At 39.5% G+C, this 26,221-nt stretch overlaps 1 protein-coding gene across 2 annotated transcripts in view; it reads left to right on the forward strand.

The window, feature by feature from the left end:
* The first annotated feature begins 8,990 nt into the window (after window positions 1-8,990).
* The window catches only part of SRBD1 (S1 RNA binding domain 1), a 231,018-nt gene continuing 213,787 nt past the window's right edge, over window positions 8,991-26,221 (forward strand). For both annotated transcript variants that reach the window (XM_030857775.2, XM_030857776.2), the window contains exons 1-4: window positions 8,991-9,042; window positions 14,156-14,235; window positions 15,026-15,203; window positions 21,505-21,891. In XM_030857775.2, the coding sequence (XP_030713635.1) occupies window positions 8,992-9,042; window positions 14,156-14,235; window positions 15,026-15,203; window positions 21,505-21,891 (696 nt within the window). In that variant the 5' untranslated portion in view covers window position 8,991. The remainder of the gene's footprint in view (window positions 9,043-14,155; window positions 14,236-15,025; window positions 15,204-21,504; window positions 21,892-26,221) is intronic.

A 26,221-nucleotide genomic window follows, 5' to 3' on the forward strand; every position in this document is an offset into this window, starting at 1 on the left:
TAGTATATGTATAATACATACCATATAATACAACACACCATATAATATATATAGTATATGTATATTAATAATATATAAACATAATAATGGCACATCTTCCAATCAATGGGATCCTAGGTTTGCTAAAGTATATTATTTCATTTGATTGCATATGCAAAGAATTTTCTCTAGGAGAATTTGCAAGAAACTGGTAAAAAAGATCACTCAAAGGGAGGGGAACAAAGTGACTGGGAAGCAGAGGTGACGATTTCTGTTGCATTCCCTTTTGTATCCTTCACATTTTGAATCATAATTATATTAATAAATGAAACATTTGAACAATAATTCAAATTCAAAAAGTGCAACTGGACATGAGTCCTCCTGATACCACTACTTCTGTGCAGATTTGTACATGGTTTTGTGATTGTTCTTAGTAATGGCTGTGCCATCACGTGCCCCAATCTCAACCCAAGTCCAGCATTGTGCCTGGCTGGGCACTAACTCCAACTGACATTGTCCCTTTCTCCCAAGTTTTCTGTTACTTGTAAATAATCAAGCAGATTTTTATTAGTTAAAATTAAGTTCACTATAGCTGTTCGCCTCATTGCTTCCTTCACATTTCTACTGATGAAATTGTTCTATAAGGCAAAGCATAAATATATCAGATGTTCTTCTTTTATAAGACATGACTTTCAGCAGAATCATCTAGCAGTATCTAGGGAGGGTGGGGTGAGAAACGTCTTGAAAAGTAAAAAAAAAAAAAAAAACAAACAGTTTAATTGGCACCAAAGCACTTGGCAACCATTGGGTTACCATGATAGCTCATACATAGTGTTTGCTAAATAAACCAGGAGGCAGCTGCAATGCATGACTCTAAGATGCTGGCAGTTATGTGTGTCACTGAAACAGCATTGCTGATTCATTTCTGTTGATGATGATATTTAGAAATGGAAGTAGCCACTTCCCAGACCACTCTGAATGTTTTATACACACAAAAGTAGTATTAAATCTCAAGTAAGCAAAATCAATCCTAGCAATTCCAGATGGCAAAGAATAGTTACCAAGTAGGGCCAAGCTGAGATCTCAGGCCTATTCCAAAAAGAACTCAAAAAGTTCAATACAGAATAGAGGCAGAATTTTCAGGGCCAGAGCTTTCAAGTTTGACATAGATAGGATCCAACCAGTGCTGGTTGGGTGTGGATAACAACAGGTTCCAGGGTGATTACCATCAATTCTTGTTGGCATTTATGGTTCCCTCTCATCAACAGGCAGGTTTGAGGTAAAGAAAGCTTAAAGGCCCAGCAGTAAAATGAACAATTTTCAGGGATTTGTGTGCTGGGGTACAGAAACAATACTTCCTAGAATTAGGACAGACTTACTTTTACATAAATTTACTTTTTAATAAGGTTGATTATTTAACATGCAACTGACATAAAACAGTTCCTTCTGATGAGAACTCAAGATCTACTCTATTAGTAACTTTCAAATATACAATATAATATTGTTTACTACAGTCATTATGTTGTACATTACATTCCTAGAACTTATTTGTCTTATAACTGGACGTTTTTGCTATATTATGAAATAGTTGGGACATTATTTTCAATATATCTTTGAATATGCACTCTTACTTGACCAGACTCAGTCTCTCTGGAATCCAGTTCATCCAGTTTATTTACCAGGAGGTTATTTAAAATATTTACAGCATGAAAAAAATATTTCAGGGTAATGTGCTATACAGCAATAGATAAATAATATATAAGGGTTTAGTTGAAGTAGGTATAAAACTATTTTGCATAAAACTACTCTTTTAGTTCGTGATACATTTATTTAATAGTGCTCTGTAATTTGGGGTGAGTTTGGGTGAATGCTCTAAGCTTCAGTTTTATCACCTTAAAATGGGGATAAATATATCATCTATCTGCCTCAAAAACTATTTTAAAAACAAAACAAAAAAGTATATAATTACCATAATTATCTTACAAATATTAAGCAATCTGTAAGTATAAGTTATTTTCAGTTAATAAACTATACCATCATAGTCAGTGTGGCTAGCAGGAACTACCTGGTCTACCTTTTGGAAGGTGGCGTTTAAGGTTAAGCACCATAAAACACTGTAGAAACCCTACTGCTACAGCTCAGTCCTCTAAGCTTTCTAAATCAAGTACATGGTAAGAATTAGGCCAGTTTTTCCAGTAATGTATAAACACCCCATCAGAATCATCCAGTGTACTGAGATACATGTAGATGCCATGGTAAACTCATTCAGTTGGGATTTTGGGTGCTAGGGGCTGGAAATTAGCATTTAAAAAGAAGTTCTGCTGGTGATTCTTATGTGCATTAAAATTTGAGAAGTACTAGCTAATGATTTCTAGAAACAGGCCTGAAAGTTATAGGAATTATAGATCTGGGTCTCCTAACTAACAAAAGCTCATGGCAGGGACTTCCCTGGTGGCGCAGTGGTTAAGAATCCGTGTGCCAATGCAGGGGACACGGGTTCGAGCCCTGGTCTGGAAAGATCCCACATGCTGCAGAGCAACTAAGCCTGTGTGCCACAACTACGGAGCCTGCGCTCTAGAGCCTGAGAGCCACAACTACTGAGCCTGCGAGCCACAACTACTGAAGGCCACGTGCCTAGAGCCTGTGCTCCACAACAAAAGAAGCCACTGCAATGAGAAGCCTGTGCATTGCAATGAAGAGTAGCCCCAGCTAGCCGCAACTAGAGAAAGCATGCGTGCAGCAATGAAGATAAACACAGCCATAAATAAATAAATAAATAAATGTTTTTAAAAAAAGCTCATGGCAGAAAGTTATGAAAGGCCCTTATATATGCCACACCTACTTCTGCTAAACTCTCTTTCAGAAACCAACAGGAGTTTCTTGGTAAACTCTTTGGATTTTCTTATACTCAGGTCATGGTCCAGTCTAAACAAAATACCCACTTCTGTATGAACATTATGGTTTAGCTAACTTTCCACATAATTTGCTAAAAGCTTGTGCATGCCACTTTCTCAATTTTAAAGCATTCCTTTAGGGTGACAAATGCTGAGGGTATTTTAAGCTCATACTTTTATCATCCTTCACTGTGAAGTTAGGCCATTTTTCTACAAAGAATGTTTTCTGTCTGTGGTAATGGTCGTTTCAGGAAAATTCATGCATGTAAAAAGGTTGGTGGTTTTGATACCATCTGTTAGCTAGCCTCTTGAAGGACACTTGGCTGTGCTAGAGTTTTCTTCATAGTCAGAGGAGGAATCATTTTTCTGTGTGCTATTATGATGGCAGTTGCATGTAATAACTCAAAACTCTTAAAGCCAAGTGTCATATTTAATAAAGAACTAGTATCCACAACATATAAAGAACTCTCATAATTCAACAATCAAAAAATCCAACTAAAAAATGTCAAAATATTTGAACAGACACTTCATCAAAGAGGATACGTGAGTGGCAAATAACTAAACATTAGTCATTAAGGAAATGCAAATTAAAATTCTAATCAGATACTCCTACACACCTATTAAATGGCAAAAATCAAACAAACAGACAAATAGACAAACCTGACAATATCAAGTCCCTGTGAGGATGAGCATTTGGAACTCTCATGCATTGCTGGTGGGAATGCAAAATGGTACAGCCACTTTTGAAAACAATTTAGTAGTTTCTTATAAAACTAAACACTCACCATGTGACTCAGCAATCCTGTTCCTAGGTATTTATTTACCAAGAGAAATGAAAACACACGTCCACACAAAAACTTGTCCGTGAGTTTTCATAGAAGCATTGTTAACAAGAGCCAAAAAGTGGAAAGAAAACACCTAGATGTCCATCAGTTGCGGAATGGCTAAACAAACATTCACACAATGGAATGCTAACTGGCAATAGAAAGAAACAAACTACTGAAACATGCAACAACATGGATTCATCTAAAATGCCTTCTACTAAGTGGAAAAAAAAAAGAGACTCAAATGGCTACATAGTGTGTGATTTTGTTTACATGATAATCTGGAAAAGATGGAATTATTGGGACAGAGAACAATGAATGGTTGCCAGAGGGCTGGCATAGGGGAGGAGGTTGACTACACAGGGGCATTTTTTTTTTTCCTTAGGTGATGGAAATGTTTTATATTTTGATTGTGGTTGTGTTCCATGCCTGTATGTGTTTGTCAGAATAAAAAAGTTGAGTTTTACTCTATGTAAATTATACTCAATAAACTTGACTTAAAAACATGAGTACACACAAACTTGGACATAGACTGATTTGACACGTGATGCTTTTCTAAATTTGAATTCCAGCTAGTGTGTGAAGCTCCTAGTATTAAAACGCTGACTATAGGGTTCTGGATGAGTGTTTCAAACAAGCACCTTGCAGATAGTTCCAGTTTATTAAGCTGGAAGACGGGACTCAAGGTACTGCAAACAAACTACTAGTTCTGATGTACAGAGTCTTCAGACATGGCTCCCTGTGGTGATGAACAAAATAAATCTGGTCCCACTATACTGCCTTCCATTCCTTCCCTGCAACTCAACCAGCCATGCCATCATTAGGATCTCCTAATGAGCTCTCTGGGGTGTCTATGCCTGGATCTCAGGCCATTCAATGGATATTGTAGGCCTTTGAAGTGGTCCCTGGACACTTACTTGAGGATGAGACACTCACCAGGAGAAAATTTTGCAATATGTTTGCTCATGAGTGCAACTGATTGAGTGCCAGTGATTGAGCCAGTGACTTCGCCAGGCAGATGATAAGTGGAACAGTGGGCCATGCAATAGATACAGTGGTTTGTCGATGATTCAGACTTTTTTCTCCCTTAACATTGCTTTTAATTACATTCATTACAAAAATCCTTTGAGGATTTGTAAAAGATTAAGTGGACAAAACACTGAAAATTTCAGTTTTCAGCGAAAGATTAAAATTATATTCTAGCTTGATATGTAAATCCCACAATTTTACTTCACGTAAGATAAATTTAAATGTGTATAATCCTTTTGAATGATGCATGAATATCCATTTCCTTGAAAAATCTGTACAATTAATTTCCTCACGCTTAACTGATGCCTTCTCAAGATCCATTCAATATTTTTTCAAAACTCAGGATTTTAATCCCTTGAATCTTTCTTCTTTTACACAAAAGACTGACAAACTCACTCTGGGTTAGAGCATTGTCCTCAGTACTAGACTAGCACTCCGGAATTATGCTGCTGTTCCTAGCCAGAATGAAAGAGCAACAGGGAAGTCTAAGTTTGGGAACTCGTCTACCAGCCCAGTCCACCTCACTTGACAAGAAACCCCTTTCTCATTTGGGAAACAGAGGCAGTCCCCTCTCTGCTTCCCAATGTCTTAGATTTTGCAGAAAATCCTCCATTTTCCTGGCTGAGTTATTGAGAGAAGCTCATTGAAGCCAATGAGTTGTAGTGTTTAGGAATGAGAGCTTCTGATAGTGGGAAAGTGGATGGGCAGGAGGTAACACACACATTTATGAAATAGGGCTCAGTTTCAATTTGTACATCCTCTAATCTGAAACAGACTTTTTTTGCCTCTGCTAAGTGATCGACTCTTAAGTGCCAAAATGTTTGAATTTCCAAAAGTACACTTGATTTTTAAAATGGTAACCCCCCCTTCTGTGTGGCAGGAGCTTTAGATTACTTTTCTAGTACAAGGAAGGATTTTTCTTTACTCCAGGCACATTCTTGGGTCCAAGAGCTAGTCTACTATTTTATTGGGTACGTATTATTTGTAACGTATTATTAGACACTGTGTGGGTGGAAGGAGAAATTGGAGACGGGGAGACTAAAATGATTAAGACTTAGTTCCAGGACTTAGATCCAAATATCTTACAATTTAGTGGGTGAAACAGTTGCATCTATATTAAAAATTTTTGTTCTCATGGAACGTAAATTAGTTTGAAGTCAATAGGGAAAATGGCCTTGCTATGTTTTAGGTGGGTGGATAGTACTTTATTTAGTACATTTAGAGATTCAATGGTTCTTGAGCATCTCAAGGATTTTGAGTCTTACACTGGCCACCATCATGGAGAAAGAAAAGAACTTGCTTCAAGTTGGTGGTAGTATATGGATGTCTTTAAGAGTTCTAGATTTGGAGTAAGGCAGATCACTGGGTTTGAATCCCAGATCTGCAATTTAATAGTTGATGTGACTTTGGAAGAGTTATTTAACTTATCTATACCTTGGCCTTCTCATTTCATAAAAAGAGGATAATAGCAACATCTCACTGAGCTGATATGAGTTAAATACACAAATACATGTAAAAACATTAATTTAGCACCTGGCACGTTGAGGAATGACTGTAAGTTATAACTATTATTATTACAGTAATACATACCAATGAATAGCATACAAAGAGCTATTTGCTTTGGAGCAATAAAATAAATAACCTCCAAGAAAATCCAAAACATGTTTTCATTACTCCCAAACTCTACTGCATTAGTCTCAGGCTGGTGTTCAGATTATTCCAGGCTGTAAGTCTAAACCCATGAATTTCTCAGAATTCAGCACTTAAGATCCAAAGGTAAACAAGAGACTGGGCAAGGTTCTAGAGAGAAAAGACAGTTTTTGCCGTGGAGTCTGGTTTATACCTAGTGATTACAAATTTCCCTTGACATATTTTAGCGGGAGTAGCTTTCTTGCAAAATTCTAAGGGAAATATGTTCTGGACAAACTTACTTGCCTTTGGAGTAGGTCACTACCTACATTAATTTTGGAAGATACTGCCCTAGCTTTTATTTTCCCCAGGTGTCTGATGTCTAAAACCTCACCAGGTTATTTACTTTAGCTTACTAATCTTTTTTCTTCCCCAGTTGAAAGACAATTCTCCCTGGTAGAGGAGAGGGGAATCAAGGTCCAACACTACGCTGGCCAGGCCCTACTCTTGTTCTCACTGGTAATGTGGCTACTCCCATGTACAACCTAGTCCTTGAATCTAGAGTGTCTTGTCTGAGTCTCTGTCTCTTGTGGCTGTATCTAGTCCCCAGTCTTATTTGAAAATTCCTTCAGGACAGGAATTTTGTCAAAAGATTTTGTAGAATATTGGTTAAACTTTACCCACCTGTACCTTAAACCTACGTAGCACACTTCGACATCAAAAGTAGGTGAATGATAAATTGTAAATTGTTGTTGTTGATTATTATGACCTGGTTTCACTTCCCCATATCCTGAACTATAATGTGTTCTCTAGAATTCCTTCAGAACTAGAAATTGTGGAGCAGACTGATTGCAGTCATAAGGCTGCAAATTAAGAAAGAAAAAGAAAGAAAGAAAGAAAGAAAGAAAGAAAGAAAGAAAGAAAGAAAGAAAAATTAAGAAAGAAAAAACAAATCCCTAATCAATCTCAGAAATGGATCCTTATCACCAAGGATCTTAGATATAGACAAAGAGACCTTAATAAGGTTAAGGGGTCCTGTTTTCCTCCCCATTGCAAAAATTAGCCAATAAAATTTATGTTCATTGTGGGTGAATCTGTAGCACCCAAAGGGCCATTTCAATAGCTTGCTCAGCTCTTCAGCACTTAAGAGTTCCTGGAAATGATTCAGTAGCATGGAAAGCTGCTCTTTAGAGTCTTCTAAAACGAATCCATGGGGTTTTGATTTGCTAAATTCTAATCTAGACTAACAGCAGCCTTATTTCCCTAATTTTACAATCTAATTTCTTTGGCGCTTAGAGTTTAATGTACTTTGTAAAAAACACAACACCAAAAAACAAGTCATTTTTCATTTCTAATGAGAACTGATTTTGAGAAAATATATTAAAGGGAAAGTGAAAGAAGAATTGTTTGGGAGACCTTTATAATAGCTTTTAAGTTCCGTTAGTGAAAAAAAGTGGGGCTTTGAGTATGGAAGTGGGGTTGAGATACTTGGCCTCATCAAGATAATAAGTAGGGGCTATTTTTGTTTTCTGGGAAGGGAAATGGAACTGCTGGATATGGAGGATAGCTCACCTAGGTTACTAGGTTATCAGGACTTAAGACACAGCACTTTTCAAGAATCTAAAAATGAAATGGATTTTTCCATTCTTGCCACAAAAGGTTAGGTAACTGGGACCTGCATTTGCCTCAAGTAAATTAATTCAGTGAATATTCACCACTAATATGTGCGGGGTACCTTATCAGGTAAGGAGTGAGATGGAGGGGTAGGCCGTGGAAATAAATCCAAAGACATAAAGTATTTGCCCAGAGCACGAGTAAGTTCCTGAGAAAACCGGGTTTCCCAATCAGTGTGTTTGGCAGTGTACCAAGCTGCCTGAGATTCCTTTTTTTTTTTCTTTTGTCCTACCTGGTCACGTGGAGATCTTTCTTGTGATTTGGAGTGTTTGAGCTGTTTTGCCAGCGTTCAGCAGGTATTCTGTGAGAACTGTTTCAGATGCAGATGTATTTTTGATGTACCCGTGAGAGGAGGTGATCTCCCCTGTCCTTCTATTCCGACATCTTGATGGAAGCCTCCCCCAAGCTGCCTGAGAGACCAACGTAAGACAGTAATGACTCTAGGGCTAAACTCTCCCATAAACCTCAGGGGCTGCGTGAGGGCTTAACAGAAGAGGCAAAACTGGGATAGTTCCATAAGCCTCGAGCAAACCTTTACCTCAGGGTTTAGGAAACACCCTTAGGGAAGTTAATTACTGACATTTAAGATTGACGTTAGAATAAAGCTTGATTGTTTTTCGTTTTTCCACATTTGCAAATTACAAATAATGCAATAAACAGAAACATTCTTGATTAAACTTAAAAGAGAAGAAAATACAAGCAAAGCGGATTAACAGAAGATAAAGAAATAAAACTGGGAAGCCGTCGACCTTTTCAAGAACCTCACGACCCCCTCCGCCGGATGTGGGTAAATGGAGCTCCGCCCCCAGCCGACGAGCGGGTCCCACGGGATCCTCGCTCTAGTTCCGCCTCCGCTTGGCTCGGCTCCACCCCTCTCCGGGAGCTGCGCGCCTATGCGGCGAGTCAGGGAAAAACCAGGCGGGACTTCCGGCGTTTGAAAAACTTCCGGCGGGAACCGGAAGATGTGGTCGCACACACAGAATCCCGGGCCTTCTGACACGCCGGGCGGGAAGGTGAGCTGAGCGTCCGCCTTGGCGGTCTTCCTGCGGGCTCGCGGGAGCCCGGCGTCCGGGCTCCGGTATTTTTGGGGCCATTAAGAAAGTTCTGAGCGCTCATTTGGGAAATAACATCCCTTTTTAAAGTGAGAAGTTTCATTACAGTTTACTGTCTGCAGTCTGTATCTCATACCGTACCCTCGAAAACCCCTCCTACCTGCCGCGTGTCACCTGGCGCGTCTTCTCAGACAAGCTCTTAGCGCAAAGGGGCAGACGTGGGAAAGCCCGGGCAGACCTAGATTGTTTTCAAACCTCAAATCGGAGATGGGGGAGGAAGCGCCCTTTTCACTATCAGATCATGGCCCTGGCAGAATCAGCTGCATCCTCAGTAGTGTGCCTGGCGCGTAGGAGGTACTGAATAACTGTAGAGGAAAGGAACGAATGGGAACACTCCAGGCACCTCTTCTCGAGCCTCCCATTCGCCAGCATGTCATAAATATAATGTATGTGCAATGGGAAACGAGCCCAGGCTTTGTGTTTGGGGCTCTGGGTTCTGGTCCTTATGCCACATAGATCTTCCCTTTGAGTAAACCATATCACTTCACTGGATCTCAGGCTTCTTATTCATAAAAGAGAATAGCAGGACTGTCTGATTTCTGAGGCTCTTTCCAGCTCTAGTATTTTATTTTTATTACTAAGTTAGGGATCTGTGCTGACATTCCAAGGACTTTTGTTGGTACACAGGGAAACTTCTTTAGGTGCCTCTTAAAAAGTTGTTCCCCCTGTTTTCCTTTAAGTTATCTAATTGTTGTTTTTACAATTTTAATGTAATATTTGTGTGTGTGCAGGTCTTTCCAGCCTCTCCTCCGCTTTTCACTTGCCCTGGCTTGGTGCCTCCTCTCAGTAACATCATAGCAACCTCCAAGTTATTGATTCTGAGTCAGCTTTCGTACCCACAGAGATAAGAGAGCTTGGAGGAGTGAAAATCTCAAGCCACTAACAATAGGGATGTTCTCTTGTACCATCACTTTTTCAAGAAAGCAATGAGTGCCATGTGTGATGTTGCCTAATAGTGCTGGGGAAAGAAATGTATATTCCTGTGTAGAGACTATTTATATATATATATTCTTATGTTCATTTGAAAATAGTTATAGAGCAGCTATTAAGTGCCAGGCTCCATGTGATACAGAAGTGAAAAAGACAAATGTGGTTTCTTCAAACTTTGTGGTGCTTACCGCCATGAAGTAAACGTGGGGAATGCAGACAATAAACAAGGATAATTATAGATTATGTTACATAGTACTGTATAAAGGAAATAAATAGTGTCCTATAATAATACTTTATCTGAGAAATGCATGTTAGGCCTAAAATATTGAGATCTAAGCGCTGAGAAGGAGCCAGCCTATTGATGAGCAGGGGGAATAGTGCTCCCGGCAGAGGGAACCTGGGGTGGGGAAGGATCACGCTTGTTACACGGACTGAAAGAATGTTGTGACTGTGGCTGAGGAGCTACAGGGAGTGGTAAATGTGGTTAGAAAGGTAGGCAGTGGTCACTTCTTCAAGGCGTTCTAGAAGGCTGTGGTAAAAAATATGATTTGACTCTTAAATGGAGGATGGAATAGGAAGTCATTGAATGGTTTTAAAGCATTTTCTAAATGTTAGATTGAATGGGTTTGTGGAGGATGAGTTTTAGGAGCAGGAGTGGAAGCAGGGAGGCCAGTTAAGAGGCTATTACAGTAGTCCAGGTGAGAAGCGTTTGGGACTGAAGCCTCACTGGAGATCATCAAGATTTAAGATACATTTTGGAGGCAGAATTTATGTGACTTACTTACAGACTGGATGTGGGAGATGAAAGAAATAACAGATTTGCAAGGTTTTGGTTTAGCAAGTGAAACTTTAGAGGATGATGGTTATGTTCAGTATCTTGATGGTGGAGATAAGTATACATATGTCAAAACTTATCAAATCTGTACACTTTAAACACAAATAATTTATTGTATGTCAGTTATAGCTCAATGAAACTGTTAAAATTTTAACAACGTTCTAACTTAGCAAAGAACCATTCATCTTAGGTGGATGGTGGTGCCATGTACAAAGATGGGAAAGACTGAGATCCGAATGGGTTTTAGGACAAGGAATAGTTTATCAGGAGTTCCATTGTGGATATGTTAAATTTGGGATAACTGTGAAACATCTAGATAGTTTCATAGGCAGGCAGTTTATTATGTAAATCTGAATCTCAGAGGTAAGATTTGTGATGGAGGTATTAGGTTTGTTAGTATGTAGGTGATACAAGTATTTAAAACCATGCAAATGGATTAAATTTTGGTTAATCTACAAATCCTATGATAGGAAATAAGAGAACATGGGAGGATTGGAGATGGACACTTCCCAGAACATTGGTGGTAAAACTGGAGTATGGATACCCCTGGGAGTATACATACCCCTGGGAGTATACCTAGATAGGTACACAGTTTTTAAGAAAGAATTTCTAAGTCCTTACCTTCTGTATATACTCTTTCTAAAACTGATTTGCCAGAAATAGGCCTATGTGTTCATGCATATTCTCCTTTCCCACCTCCTTTTTCAAATTCATATTGTTTTTGCTACTTGTCAAAAGACAAGTTCACCTCTTAATGGCAGCATTGCCTCCAGAGTGCCTGATAAAGGAGCATTTGGAAATATTTGTTTTAGGAAAGTCTTCTCCAGTGGTTAATTACAATTTTATGAGCTTCCCAAGGATTTGTCTACCCCTATTTATAACACATTTCTGTTCAAGCTGAAGTGTGGAGTTAGAATTGGTGCATGGTGGTCTGTGTGGGAAAGTTCTGAATTCAGGTGTAATGTAGAAGGGGGTGATGGGAGTGGATGATCTGGTTGGGCTGTTTGTCGAGGAGCTTAGCACCTTCAGCTTTTTATTCTTGGGCTGGTCAGATTCTCCAAAGAATCTTCCCATGCTCCTCCCTGGAGGGTAGGAGGCTTTTTTAGGAGCATAGTGGGGGAAGGGGGCCGGGAATCTCAGTTTAACATTCAGCCTGTATGGTTCCCATGTCCACAACTGTACTTCATGTCCTCTAGTCTAGAGACTTATTTTACCTTCTCCAGAGAATAAACCTCCAGACTTTTTCCTGGGGCAGTTGTTAATAGCACGAAGTGGAGTAGGGCATCTAGAGATATTCCTTTGCTTCAGATAGCTTACACCCAGCCCTGACTCCCTTTACCCTTAGTTCCAAGGTATCAGATACCATGTCCTGTGATTTTTTTTTTTTTTTGAGGATACTGCAGAGTAAATTGGTTTGGTTCTGAAATGCTCCCACTGCTGACTTGGGGTTTTAATTTTTATATAGTAAAATTTGCTAATCTTTTTGGCTTTTGGAATTTCGAGTCATGCCTAGGAAAACCTTAATTCTCCCACCTCCACTCAGAATTATCAAAACAGTCTTCTTTGCCTTTTGTAGTACTGTACTTTTATTTGGTACATTTAAATCATTAGTCAGTGTGGAATATATTTTAGTTCATGGTGTGGCAGCAAGAATTAAACACTTCTTTTCCTCCAGAGGGATAGCTGTTTGTCTTAATACCACTTATTCAATAATTCATTTCTGGACTTACCTGGTGGCACAGTGGTTCAGAATCAACTGCCAACGCAGGGGACACCGGTTTGATCCCTGGTCCGGGAAGATCCCACATGCCCTGGAGCAACTAAGCCTGTGCACCACAACCACTGAGCCTGCGCTCTAGAGCCCGCAAGCCACAACTACTGAAGCCTGTGCGCCTAGAGCCTGTGCTCTGCAACAAGAGAAGCCATTGCGATGAGAAACATGCGCACCACGACAAGAAGACCCCGCGCCACAACAAGAAGCCCATGCACCGCAACGAAGAGTAGCCCCTACTCGCCGCAACTAGAGAAAGCCTGCGCGCAGCAACAGAGACCCAGCGCAACCAAAAATAAATGAATAAATAAAATTGATTGAAATGCCACTCCATCATACACTGACTTACTCTTTCTGTTTTTGTTTTATTGTGGTAAAATACGTACAACACAGAAATCACAAATTATCCATTCCTTTATGATCAGTATCTAGGAGCACTTATTTGAGGAATGATGACCTTGATAAACATAAAATTCAGAAAAGGCGGTGAAGGAAAAGATGGAAGAATATCCTGTCTACTTCTTTTGTTGTCCTGGTTCCCTCTGGGCACTCTCCTGTCCAGTAGTTCTGTACCCACTGGACTGAGTTGAGCTATAGCTGCCAGGGAGACATGTTCCCTTTTGTGACAACCACTTTGGTATTTCTGTGAGGTGTTTGTTCCTTCTCCAAGTGGAAGTTAGAACGGAGGCATTGTAACATATGACAGGTTTAGGAACTTGTTTAAAGGTTTACAAGCATGTCAGAGTCTAATGTAGTTTTTATGGTTTGACATACAGTCTTTAGGTAATAAAATTTATCAGCTAAAGTAAATTTGTTTACTTCCTGTATTGTATGATGTCTCTGGTTATTTGAGTCCTTTTTTTTGTTGTTTTTTTCAGAGCTGGGCCTTTGAATTTGGGAAATGTTTTCTAGTGGCATTTGTGATTAATTATTTTACTTAAAAATTGTGAGCTTTCATTATAAGGGACTAGATTATCTTGTTTTAGGAATAGCCTGGCTGCTTATTCAGTCAGTCAGCATTGCTTATTTGACTGCCAACTTTGTAGATGGGCCTCTACTTATACTGTAGAAGATAAAGAAGAAGGAAGGTATTTCTTGTCTTTGAGATAGAGTTTAATAAAGGACTTTATAATTTGCTGTCTGATAAATTATCAAATAATACTTGCAGTATATGCAAGCATATAATTCTAAAAAATGAAGAATTCTCACCCTACAGGAACTTATATGTTTCCAGAGATGGCCCATACTCATCAGGCTTTTGAAACCATGGGAAGGCTGTTAGCTGCCCTTATAATTGGCAGCCACATAGGAGGGGAAACAAGTGTTTAGGCTTGTGAATGACTGTCATTTTTCCCCGTGACATTTTCTAGCAGCAGAGGTATTGGAGTGTTAGTTTTGAATGGCACATCATTTTGTAGAGAAAATAAGTGATCAGTGATTTAAATCACACTGATTTCATGTTGTATTTCTTCTTTTAGATGTCATCATTGCCAAGAAGAGCAAAAGTAAAGGTCCAGACTGTGGTATCCAAAGATGAATTCTCTTCCTTCTCTGAGTTGTAAGCATACTGGTTTCATATGGGGTGGGAGAATGATGTGTATTTTAAGGCGATGCATTCTGCCATTTACTAACTTCTGAAGTCATTTGTGTTGAAGAAGGCTGTGTCTTTTTCATTCATTTATGTAACAAATATTTATTGAACTCATGCTGTGTCCCAGGCTGTGTTTAGGTGTTGGTGATAAACTATTGAACAAGGAGAAAGTGACCAACTAAATATAAAATATATACACTAGAATATAAGGTCCATGAGGGCAGTGGAGTTTGTTATATTCCTTTAGAGCACAGTTTCTCAACTTCAGCACTATTGACCAGATAATTCTTTGGTACAGGGACTGTTCTTTACATTGTAGGATGTTTAGTAGCATCCCTGGTCTCTACCCATTAGTTGCCAATAGCATCCCCTCCCCCACCTCAGTTGGGACAATCAAAAATGTCTTTAGACACTGTTTAAAAATGGAAAACCTCACTATGACTATGGTGTGACATGACCCACTTATTACTTAAGGTAATACATGATTTCTTATGTTTTGAGTGTACAGGTGCGTGTATTGGTTAGGTGAGAGGAGAACGGAGGGAGACCTGTGATTTATAATGTATTGGAGGGTGTTTCTGGTCAACTCTCTTGCTTTAGTTCTTAGCAATATCTCTTCATATTCTGTGTTCACATCACTTCATTTTATATTAAACGCCTTCTACCTTATTCTTTTTTCAAAAAACATATATCTCTTTTTCACCTTTAACATTTGGCTTCATTTTTTCTGGAAATTTTTCTATTGTTTTACTTTTAGATCATCTGCCTCTGAAGATGACAAGGAGGATAGTGCCTGGGAGCCCCAAAAGAAGGTCCCCAGAAGCCGTAAGCTGCCTGTTTCCAAGGAATCCAAACTGAAGAGGGCGCCACGGGTGAAGAAGAACACCCTACAGACCAAAGATGGCTCAGAAGGTGTGGCTGTTAAGGAAGAGCTGGTAGGTGCTTTAGCTGGATAGAAGGAACACTGCTGTGCCTTCCTAATTAGTGATGCTACTTTCTCCTTACATGGATTAGGACAAAGCAGGTAAATGGCAAAAACTGCAGGGCAATGGTGCCTTCTGCCAGGGGCCTTAATAGTATTTACCATCAGATCCACCGTGTTGGAGCAGAAGGAATATTTATCAACTGGCACATATGTATATCGTGCTGTAAGCAAACACTGTGGCTACACCAATCTGGATTAAAAAAACCAACAACAATAAATTTTAGGCTCTGTTGCAGTACCAAAAGGATTATGCATTTCCAAAATCATTCACTGTGGTATTCCTTTAAATAACAGCTTCCCTAGTTCATTTAAAAGAATACTCTTTTAATATGCAGTGGATGCGTGACTTCCCAGGGACTCATTTATCGTGTATAGAGGGGACATTACATCGTACCTTGCTGTACCCTTGGATAGGACATTTGAATCGATCTTTTCTCCTGTCAGCCAGCACCTCTGTTTCTTCATCTTTGCATGCAAGCTTTTCACTGAACACACTTTTAGTGGGTGGGTGGGTAGGCTTTATCTATAGCTGAGAAAGTATTGACTTGTTGGCAGAATTTGGAGGTTTTTTGTTGAGCATGGCATAGCTGCACTTAAAAGTAGCTTGACTGCCTAATTAGGAAATATCTCTTAGTTCCGGGGTTCTTTGTATTGGGGTCACAAACCCTTTGAGAATTTGATTATAGTTATGAACCTTCTCTTCAGTAAAATGTACGCATAAGTTTTAAAGTATGGTTCAAGAGCATACAGCTTAAGAACGCTTGTCATGGTGACTTCTTGATCCTTCCCATGGTGCTTGGTATATGTATATTTCTTTTAAAGGGAAAAAGGGAATTCACATAGAAAGTCTCTCACTTAAGAGATATTCCACAAGTTTTTTGGCTCAATCAAAGCACATAGAGCATGTTAGACTATTTCATTTCATTGGTTTGGCATCTTGTTCTTGTGTAACCACCACCAAACAAAATAATTGAAAACCCTAATTAGGTGGAGCTAGAATTGGTTTTGGGTGGAGGTAGAATTGGTAGCCTCTTAATAATTTAAAAATCTATGGTTAGCAAACATTGCAGACAAAATCCATCATTACTCAGTCTCTTCCTCTCCATGTTGCTGTAATTTGCCAGTCCATTGGCCATTCCTCTTCATTCTTTGAAGACTTTAGCTCCTGCTTTGTATCTTCCTCTCTGCATCTTCTTTCACTCTTCTCAGTGATACCCTCCTCCACTTGGATGAGCCTTCTAATACCCTGTGTTCTGGTTCTTTAACCTCCCCACCTCCAGTGCCTTTTTCTTCTTCTCTGCCTTCACCACACCTCTCGTGAGCTCAACCTGAATCTTGTCATGACCAGAAACTGTGCTACCGCTGACATTTCTTTCCCTCCTATCTCACTTTTGTACCATCAGCTCATCATTTCCTGTTTTTCCAGCTTACTTGCTCAGGTGCCCTTACTGCTGTAATTTTGCAAATTTGTCACAACTTCTCATCAGTAGTTCTCAGCCTAGGGAACTTGAAAAAAAAAAAAAAAAAAAAACCAATGCCCAGGCCCCTTTTCCAAACCAATTAAATCTGGAAAGAATTTTGGAGGTAGGCCTTGGCACCAGTGGTATTATTTTCTTAAAGCTCCTCATGTGATTTTTATGTACAGCCAGAGTTGAGATCCATTACCTAATTCTTTGACTCTAGGGCTCTGTCACTGTCCATCAGCCCTTTTCTTTTCCTACCTAATCTAGCCTAGATTACATAATCACTTTTTATTGAATAGTCTCACCATTTTGCCCTTCTTTTATTCGATCCTACATGGCTGATTAAACCCCAGCACTGGGTGAGCCATAGCCTCTCCTGCCTGCACTGAGCAGCTAACCATTGCAGGAAGCAGTCTCACCAGTGGCCTAATTTGTTTTACTTTAGATTCATAATCTCAGACCTCAAAATTGCATCAGAAATATCTGGTAACCTCATTATTTTTCTTCAGCAGGTTTGTTTTTCCACCTTTTTCTCTTTTCTTAAACTTCCTGAATTCCTTTCTCTTCTCTCACTCAGCTGATGACATTGCCTTTTATTTATTTGAGAATATATGAAGTTTCCAGTTTTCTCACGACCAAGCTATCTATATTTGTGTTCACCTTCTGTCCTATTGCCATGGAGGAAATGTCATTCCTCCTACCAAGGATTGGTTCGCCGCTTGGGCTTAAGATCTCATCCACTCTTGTGCAAGGTCTCTGTTCCCTCTGTCATCTCCTTTCTTTTCTCTTGTCAACTTTTCTTCCTCAATTGCTACAAAGTATAAAATGCTGTTTTACATCTAACTTTTAAGAAGCCTTCCCTTGACTCCATATCCCTTTCCAGCTATCTTTCAAGCTCACACAATACAACACAAGGTCAAGGCCAAGGCCTGCTGACTGATTCAACTGGTAAAGATATTTACAGTGAGCCACTTTTTTGATCTAGACAGTTTACGACTTTCAGAGATAGCAAAAAGAATGGTCAGATTCTTCCTGGAGTTCTGGGTTTAGTTATAGGCTACATAATTACCATTTGAAATGTTAAGAGTGATTAAAAAACCCATGAAGGCAAAAGATAATGAACTGTGATTTTTCAGTGTGTCAAAGATTCAGGTTAAATATAAGGAGGAAAAATATTTTCATAGCTTATTAAACTTGAGTATGTCACTGAGGAAGGCTGTAGAATCTTAGAAGCTTTAAAAATGGAGAGTTATTTCCATATTTTTGTTTGTTTGTTTATTTTATTTTTGGCTGCATTGAGTCTTCGTTGCTGCACACAGGCTTTCTCTAGTTGCAGCGAGTGAGGCTACTCTTTGTTGTGGTGCATGGGCTTCTCTTGCTGCGGAGCACGGGCTCTCGGCGCGTGAGCTTCAGTAGTTTAGGCTCACGGGCTCTAGGGTGCAGGTTCAGTTGTTGTGGCGCATGGGCTTAGTTGCTCTGCGGTATGTGGGCTCTTCCCAGACCAGGGCTCGAACCTGTGTCCCCTGCATTGGCAGGCGGATTCTTAACCACTGCACCACCAGGGAAGCCCTTTCCATATGTTTTTGATCTGTGTTTTGATCTAAACATGTTTGGATTCACTTTTCTCAAAATTTTTGGTCTTTGGAATCCTTTACACTTTTAGAACGTACTGAGGACCCCAAGGAACTTTTGCTGAGTTGGATTATATCTGTAAATATTTACCATATTAGAAATTAAAAATGAGAAAATATTCATCAATTAAAAAAATAATAATCCTATTACATGTTAATGCAAATAACATGTTTTAATGAAAAATAGGTATATATTTCCCCAAACAACAAAAAAATTAATGATAAGAATGACGTTGTTTTACATTTTTGCAAATGTCTTTAATGTCTGATTTACTAGAAGATATTTGAAATAAAAAAGAAATCCCAGCCTCCACACAGATGTGTATTTGGAAAAGGGAATGGTGTTTTAATAGCCTTTTCAGATAATTGTAGATATTATTTTATACTATACCAAAACTCAGTAAGTGGTAGTTTAAAAGGTTTCATTGTGGAATCTGTAACCATACTATATTCTATTACATTAAAATCCATTGGTCTGTGTTGTTTGAATGGCTCTTTTACCTATGCATGATTTTGTAACGTTATATGTTGGTCATTTGGAAAATACTGGTTCACTAATTGATTTACTGTGAGACAACCACTGCACGTCAGTATGCATTGGCCTGCAGCAGAAGTGCTTTATGTGTACATTTGTGCTTTATGTACATTTCAGTACAGACTGTGAAAAAGATGTGCTTTCAAGGATTGAAATTTTAAAAATTAATAACTTTTACTGCTTCATTCTTAAGTGAAGCTGACCTTGTTTTATTGCAAGTGTGTGACAGTGAAGGGAACAGTGATTTCTAGTACAGCTTGGTGCCACTGCCTTGTTTTTTTGCTGCCATTGCTCTTGCACCATCAGTGAAATGTCAAACAGTGCCTTGGCATTATTATGAAAATAGTTGTGACCTTGCAGACCCCCTGAAAGGGTCTCAGGGGTCTATGAACAACACTGAGAAACCCTAGGTATATTTTGCCTGAAGACTCCAGAGAAGATACCTTTAAGTGTCTAATTTTTGACTGCTGGCTTTTCTTTTTTTCCCTCTTACTTTAAACCCCCCACCTTTAGTCATTTTACTTTTTCTTTATTTCTTCATCTACTTCCTTTTCCCTCTCCTGGGAGGTAGTCTGGGTGTGGTAGTCATGGTAATGATGGTGGTAACAGCAGATATTTGATTGCTTACCGTTAGCCCGGTGACATGTTCAGCACTGCATTTGCATGATATCACTTAATCTTCACAACAATCCCTTGAGGCAGGTGCTTTAATTATCCTGATTTTATAGACCAGAAAGCCAAGGGGAGAGATGTTAAGTGACTTGCTCATGGATCACAGATAGTAAGTAATGGAACTGGGTTTCTAAGTCAAGAACATGATTTTGTCAGCATTTCAGGAACCAATATATCTCTCGTGGGTGTTTTTACATCAACCATGCTCATAAGAGTGGTGTATAAAACCAGAGTGCTGGTTTAATAATTAATAGTTTGATATAACCGTCGCAAGGAGTTAAATTCTTATGACTAGCACTGTCTCTCGTTGGAGGCTGAAGTAAGTAGGGAATTAAATAATAGTCAGAAATTTACTTGATGAGCGTGGGCTCCGAATAGGAGAATTAGATAAATATTCATTTGGGTTTATTGAATGCCTTCTGTGGTCGAGGTACTGTGCTTGTCACAATGAGAACTGAATGTTTTAACTGCATGAGTCTAAGGTAATCTGATGTATCCATCTCACAGGAGGGCTGTCTTAACCATTGGGAGCAAATTACTTAGAATCTGTTTGCTAACCTTTCCTCTTCTTTGTATGTTACTTAGAATGCTGATTGTATTTGCTTTCTACAGTTCTCCTTTTTCTGTTCCTTTAGGGCTGACAACTCTCTGTATGATTGACACATTCTTTAGCTATGTCAATTAATTTGATCAGGTTATTATCAACTCTTATGGACTTGAGGAGGCATTCTATTTTTATACCTCTGTTCTTATCTATTATGTTCCAATTAAAAATGTAATACTTGGAGGGCTATTTAATGTATTATATATCATTTCCAGGTTAGGTGGTGGTGGGTGGGCATTAGGATGGAGGAGGTGTGCTCTTTATTATAGTTCCCAGTGTTTTCAGTAGTCAGTAATTATGGAAAATTATCTGATAGGAGAGAAAATTCAATATTGACTGAAATTTAGTTTGGGAGCAGTTCTTTTGTTTGAGTTTGTGCCATCTACATCACTTAGGTAACTAAAAACAGGCTAGCTTGTGAAATTGTGAACTCTGTGGGGCAGGGTCTGTATCTTATTTACTACTCTAGTCTCAAAATGAGTGCCAGATGTCATTGCTTCACACCTGAGTTGTCACCTGGGGGGAGGGGTGGGTGGTGCAGAGAGTAGCCCTTGGACACCTGCATGTACTGCTCTGCAGCCTCTTACTAAGGAAAAATGCCTGGTACTACCCTGCTGTCCTGCCATGTTTTGTGTTCTCTTTCTGCGTAAATTGGTGGCAGGTGTAGCATGTTGAGTTTTATGAACCTGTGAGTGTTACTCTTCTCCCTCTAAAGTGTTGACTTTTGCAAGTTTTAAATCTTGTTTTTTCTGCCAGGTGTACACCTATTCTCCACTTATTTAAAAAAATTAAACCTTCACCTGCAGTTGTGAAAATAATACAGAGAGATATCCTATACCCTTTATCACATTGACCCCTATGGTCACATCTTGTAAAACTATAGTTAAATATCACGCTAGGATATTGGCATTGATAAATCCACTGATCTTATTTAGATTTCTCCAGTTTTATTTGTATTCATTTATATGTGTGTATGTGTATGTGTATATTTAGTTCTGTGCAATTTTACAATATGTGTAGGTCTGTGTGTCCACCACGCAGGACAGTCCTATCACAAGCATCCCTAGTATTGCCCTTTTATTGTCATACCTACCTCCCTCCCAACCTCCACCCCCATCTCTGACCCCCAATAACCACTAATTTTTTCAGGAATATTGTATAAATGCAATCATATAGTATGTAACTTTTTGAGATTGGCGTTTTCCCTCCACTCAACATAATTTCCTTGAGATTCTTCCAAATTATTGTGTATGTCTACAATTTGTGCCTTTGCATTGCTGAATAATATTCCAGAGCCATTGGTTTTTATCATCTAATTCTTGTGTGATCTCTTTGTGATTTGATAGGATAGCTCTGTGCCTATTGCTGATGTTGATTTGGAAGACAGAAAAAATAAATTGGAGACTGTGCAAACTCTGAAAACAGCTAAGATGAAACGGAAAAATTCAGCTCAGTCACCTTCAGCTCGGAGGACCAAAAAGCTGAAAGCTGATGAAGAAACCAACAAAGCCAGCAGCTTAGAGAGCGGGAATAACAGCACAGAGACACCATCCACAAGCGCCACGTGGGAAGGTGGGTGCAAGAAGGAGGAGAGTGAAGACGACTTCACATGCAGTCAGTCCCCTCTGAAGAAAGTGAAGACGGAAATGTGTCCTCAGGGGCAGCCTGTCAGGTTTCCAGCAAATGCCAACAATATTAAGGAGGAGGTGGAAATGAACTGGGACATAGTACAGGTATGTGCAGCCTCTTTCTGTCACTTCAATTTGTTTGATTCCTTTCTTTTTGACTGGGATGGGGCTAGGGAAGGGCTGGGAGTTTTCAGTTCTCTTTTCACTTTTGCCAGTGGTCTCTGGAGGCTTTGCCCACTGGTTCCTTTCCTGGGTATGCGGTTTGGTATTATTGCTTATTGTCATCAGTTCTTTAGCTAAAAGCTGTGACCTCAGGCAAGGTAGATCTCCGCCTTGGTGTTCTAGTGAACATGTCCTATACAGACAGATTGCATCAACAGATTGGGCCCTCCTAAGTTCCTTGTTAAGTTTTTGCTTTGCACTTGGACTATATTGCCTATAAAAGCAGTGCAAGTTATTGTCATTGACCATTAGTACATCTGTTAACTCTTAGTGTAATGTTGTAATAGATGACGAACAAGGCCTAGTAATTTCTTAAAGGAAAATTTTATCCAAATTCTAACTTGAGCTGCCATAATTATATTTCTTAATACAGGAGAAATTGGATTTCTCCCAGTTTCTTTGGCTGGCTTTGGGGATGGTAGAGAAGACCTGAAGAGTGACTCTTAAACAGTGATTCTCAACCTTTTGTCTGTCCCAACACTCTGGGAATGGTTCAAACTTAATCATAGCAGTGCCCCTCTGTGTAAATGGGGATAACCTCCCTCCTTATTGTCTGTCCCATGGTGATTTGATGTGTACTCCTTCCTCTGCTGTGAATTACTGCTCTAGAGCTTAGTGTCTCTGCTGGGTAATACTGCTTCTCAGTCTCGGATTGTCTGTGTGTTACCTTTTTTTCAGAGGAACTTCTTTTTATCCATGCTGCCTTTTCTATTACCTATTAGTTGAACATCACCAGTAATTTTTAATTATGATTTTTCTTCTCTCTGACTTATTAAGGAATAGAATGTTGCCTCATAGCTTTCTTCTCCTTCTTGTTCCTGAACAGTTCAGAGTTTCCTGGAGAAACAGTATAATTAGGCTCCTTTCTATGCCTTCTTTTTCTTTTTTCATTTAGGCCTACAAAGAATTGTTTTAAAAGGTTGGTTCATGGCAGCCTGAATCAGATTCACCCTGAAGCCTTTCTTAACAGGAAGACTCCTTGGTTCCAGTCCAGACCTACAGGGGCAGGTGGATGTGTCCCACTTCCCTTCTCTTCTCCTTTACTTTTAAGCTTACCTCTGACATAGATCTACCTTTAGTAACTGACCCTGAGCAGGAGGGAGGGAGGGAGGGAGGGAGGGAGGAAGCTTTCAAAGCCCAGGAAATCGCTTGAACTGTGGAAATAAATTTTACAAAAGGAAGTCAAGGGCTACTTATTTTATGAAACTTTGCTTCACACCCCTATCTCCTAATCTGTGTAACAGAGAAAGAGATGAAAATGACGCTACCTTTGCCAGCTGTCTCTTGGTTACAAGTAATAGAAACCTGCTTCTAATGAGCTTAAGCAGAAAAGAGTTTATTACCAAGGACCAGGGTCCTTTCAGAGATGCAAGGGACAAAGTGTGATCGAGTCTCCTAAAGGCCTTGAACCAAAAATTGGAAAACTGAGGACTCGAGGAAGTCATTTTCTCAGTATTCTCTCTTTCAGAGGTTTCATGATCACCCAGTTTTGCCCCTTCTCTGTTTGTCTGAGTTGTTATTTCCTCTCAACAGACCAGATTTCCCCGCTTCTTCACTGAAGGTGGAAGATGACAGCTCCACAATTCATTTACCATTAGTTTTAGCTTGTGAAGAGGGAGAAGTGTACAGAGAGAACAGGTTCTCAACTGCCAGAGGGTGAGTCGCAGAAGAAGAGCAGCCAGGAGTAAAAGCTTCATTTGTAAATCGGTAGCAGCAGTGTCCATGGTTGTGTTGTTTGAATATCAAATGGAAGCAAGTTTTCAGGTCCTAGAACTATTTTTATGGCCTTTGGCCATACTATTTGGGTAATATGGGTGTGCTTGTCTTTCTGTTCAATTCCAAGCATTTTTTCTCCTCCTCCTTACTGAAAGTGATTTTGACAGCTCAAACAAGCCTATACTCAGAATGTGGCACTCCTTGCTAGTGAGTTGGGAGAAGCGGGTGCCTCAGCTGCCGCCCTCGCTGAGCACCCTGAGGACAACTAGTACGCTCAGCATTTTCTAGATCGGTTTAGGGAAATTGCCTGGGGAACTTTAGGTGTGATTTACATGTTTGGGTTTTTAAAAAATTTACCCAGATTCAGTCATCCTTGTCTAACCTTGAGTTACTTTTACAGACAAGTCTTTTAGTGTATGTGGACTTCCTGTCCTATACTTTTTATTCTCTATAAGCAGGAGAGAGAATCATTCTATCTTAGCACTGCATTCCTGCTTCCAAACATGTTTTACAATAGTGGCAGGTGTTAGGGGGAAAGGGGCTGAGAAGAGCGAGGGTCAGCAATGCCAAGTCAGACAATCAGGAAGGCTTTGAACATTTGAGTGAGGACCAGAGTCAGTGAAATGCCTGTGGTATGCATTTTATCTGTCACAAAATGAAATGTATGTCCAAGTTCTTTGGGGAAGTCCTAACAAGTTCCTAGTTAGTAAGAAATAGTCAATGGAAATTAATTGTATAGGAATCATTATTACTAATTGAACATGAGGGAAATGTCATTTATATTTCCTTCATTTTGTGTGCTGTTCCCCATGGACCCTACCCACCATGACACTTCGATCCTCTAAATGTTTTTTCTCTTCAAGGTGTGTTTCTCATTTCTGAAAAGTCCACAGCTTTTTCAGGAATATCACTGTCTTGTTTGGGGAGGGAAAACTACATTGTCAATACTTAATTTATTTGTAGACTTTACGTATAAACACACTTTGTGTCTATTTCCTAATCAGGTTTGGCGATCACCAGACTCCTTGAGAAACAACCTACTTCAGCCCTTCCCCCAAGCCACACATGTGTGGTTGCCATTAGAAACTAGTTTTTGTTAAAGTATATTTTATCATTACACAAATATATTGTGAGTACCATAACCTTTGTAAGAATTTTAAGAGGTGACTAGCTACGAGCAGTTTTTGAGAAAATTAAATGCTCCCAAGTGGTGACTGTTGTTATGTAGTGTCTTTATTTTGGGGGGGGTGGGCGTGGAGTAGCCATATAGAATATCTTAGTAATGTTCGCTAAATTAGGGAAGAAAAGCAAGCAAAAACCCCTTTATTAGCCATTTTCCCCATTCTTGCAAGAAGATGATGTGGGATTATATAGGTGAAGAAGAGCATGGGATGAAAGTATAGGGGAAGCAAGAGGGACAGGAAGGAGGCAGGTGTCTCTGAGTTGGCTTTCTCGTTGCACTTCTACACCTAAGCATGCACCATCCGTTAGGTCAACCTGTGTGTTCCAGGAGGGATTAAGGAAAAGAAATTGTATTGGCCCTTTTTATTTTTATAATTTAGCTTGTGGTATTTATTATGGGCTTAAAAAAAACTTTCTGAAATATATGTATACATATATGCATATATATATATAAAATTGTACTTAAATATGCAACTCATGAATGTTCAAAATTGTAACCAAAGGGCTTCCCTGGTGGCGCAGTGGTTGAGAGTCCGCCTGCCAATGCAGGGGACATGGGTTCGTGCCCGGGTCCGGGAGGATCCCACATGCTGCGGAGCGGCTAGGCCCGTGAGCCATGGCCACTGAGCCTGCGCGTCCGGAGCCTGTGCTCTGCAATGGGAAAGGCCACAGCAGTGAGAGGCCTGCGTACCACACACACAAAAATAAATAAATAAATAAAAATGGTAACCATTGTAACAAGCTTTCAGATCAAGAAACAGAACATTACCAGCCCCCTACAATCCCTTCATACACTTTTTCAATCCTCCATCCCCTTGCCTAAAACCACTCTTCTGACTTCTAACAGCATAGTTTTTCCTTTTGCAGTCTTTAAGGAAGCTTATGTGTGTGGTAAAATAAGTGGTATAATAAAATGAATAGGTAAGGGAAAAGAGAACAGCAGTAATCAAAACTGTTTTAGAAGGGAGGTGTCCAGTTGCTGGTTTGATTTTAAATAAAAAATTATCTGTCAATCTGCTCATTTGAGTGTCATTTAATTTAGATGCTAGTTCTTTTAAAATGCTGCCTGTATGATTAAGGCAATAGTTTAGCTGTTGATACCCAGCAGTTTCCTTTTTTAACTGAGGAAATGGGAATATAGATTTTGAAGGAGGAAATTCTCATGCCACTTGCGGAGAAGGCCATTTTGTTGGAGGTTTTAGACAGTAGAGGACAGTATGAAGGCACCGTGTCTCATCGCAGTTGGATTCAGGAGGAAAAGTAAGGCGATTTGATTAATTTGTATTGATACTTGTGGCTGAAGAAAATCATCTTG

Source organism: Globicephala melas, chromosome 12, assembly GCF_963455315.2.
Source record: "Globicephala melas chromosome 12, mGloMel1.2, whole genome shotgun sequence".
Lineage (NCBI taxonomy): Eukaryota > Metazoa > Chordata > Mammalia > Artiodactyla > Delphinidae > Globicephala > Globicephala melas.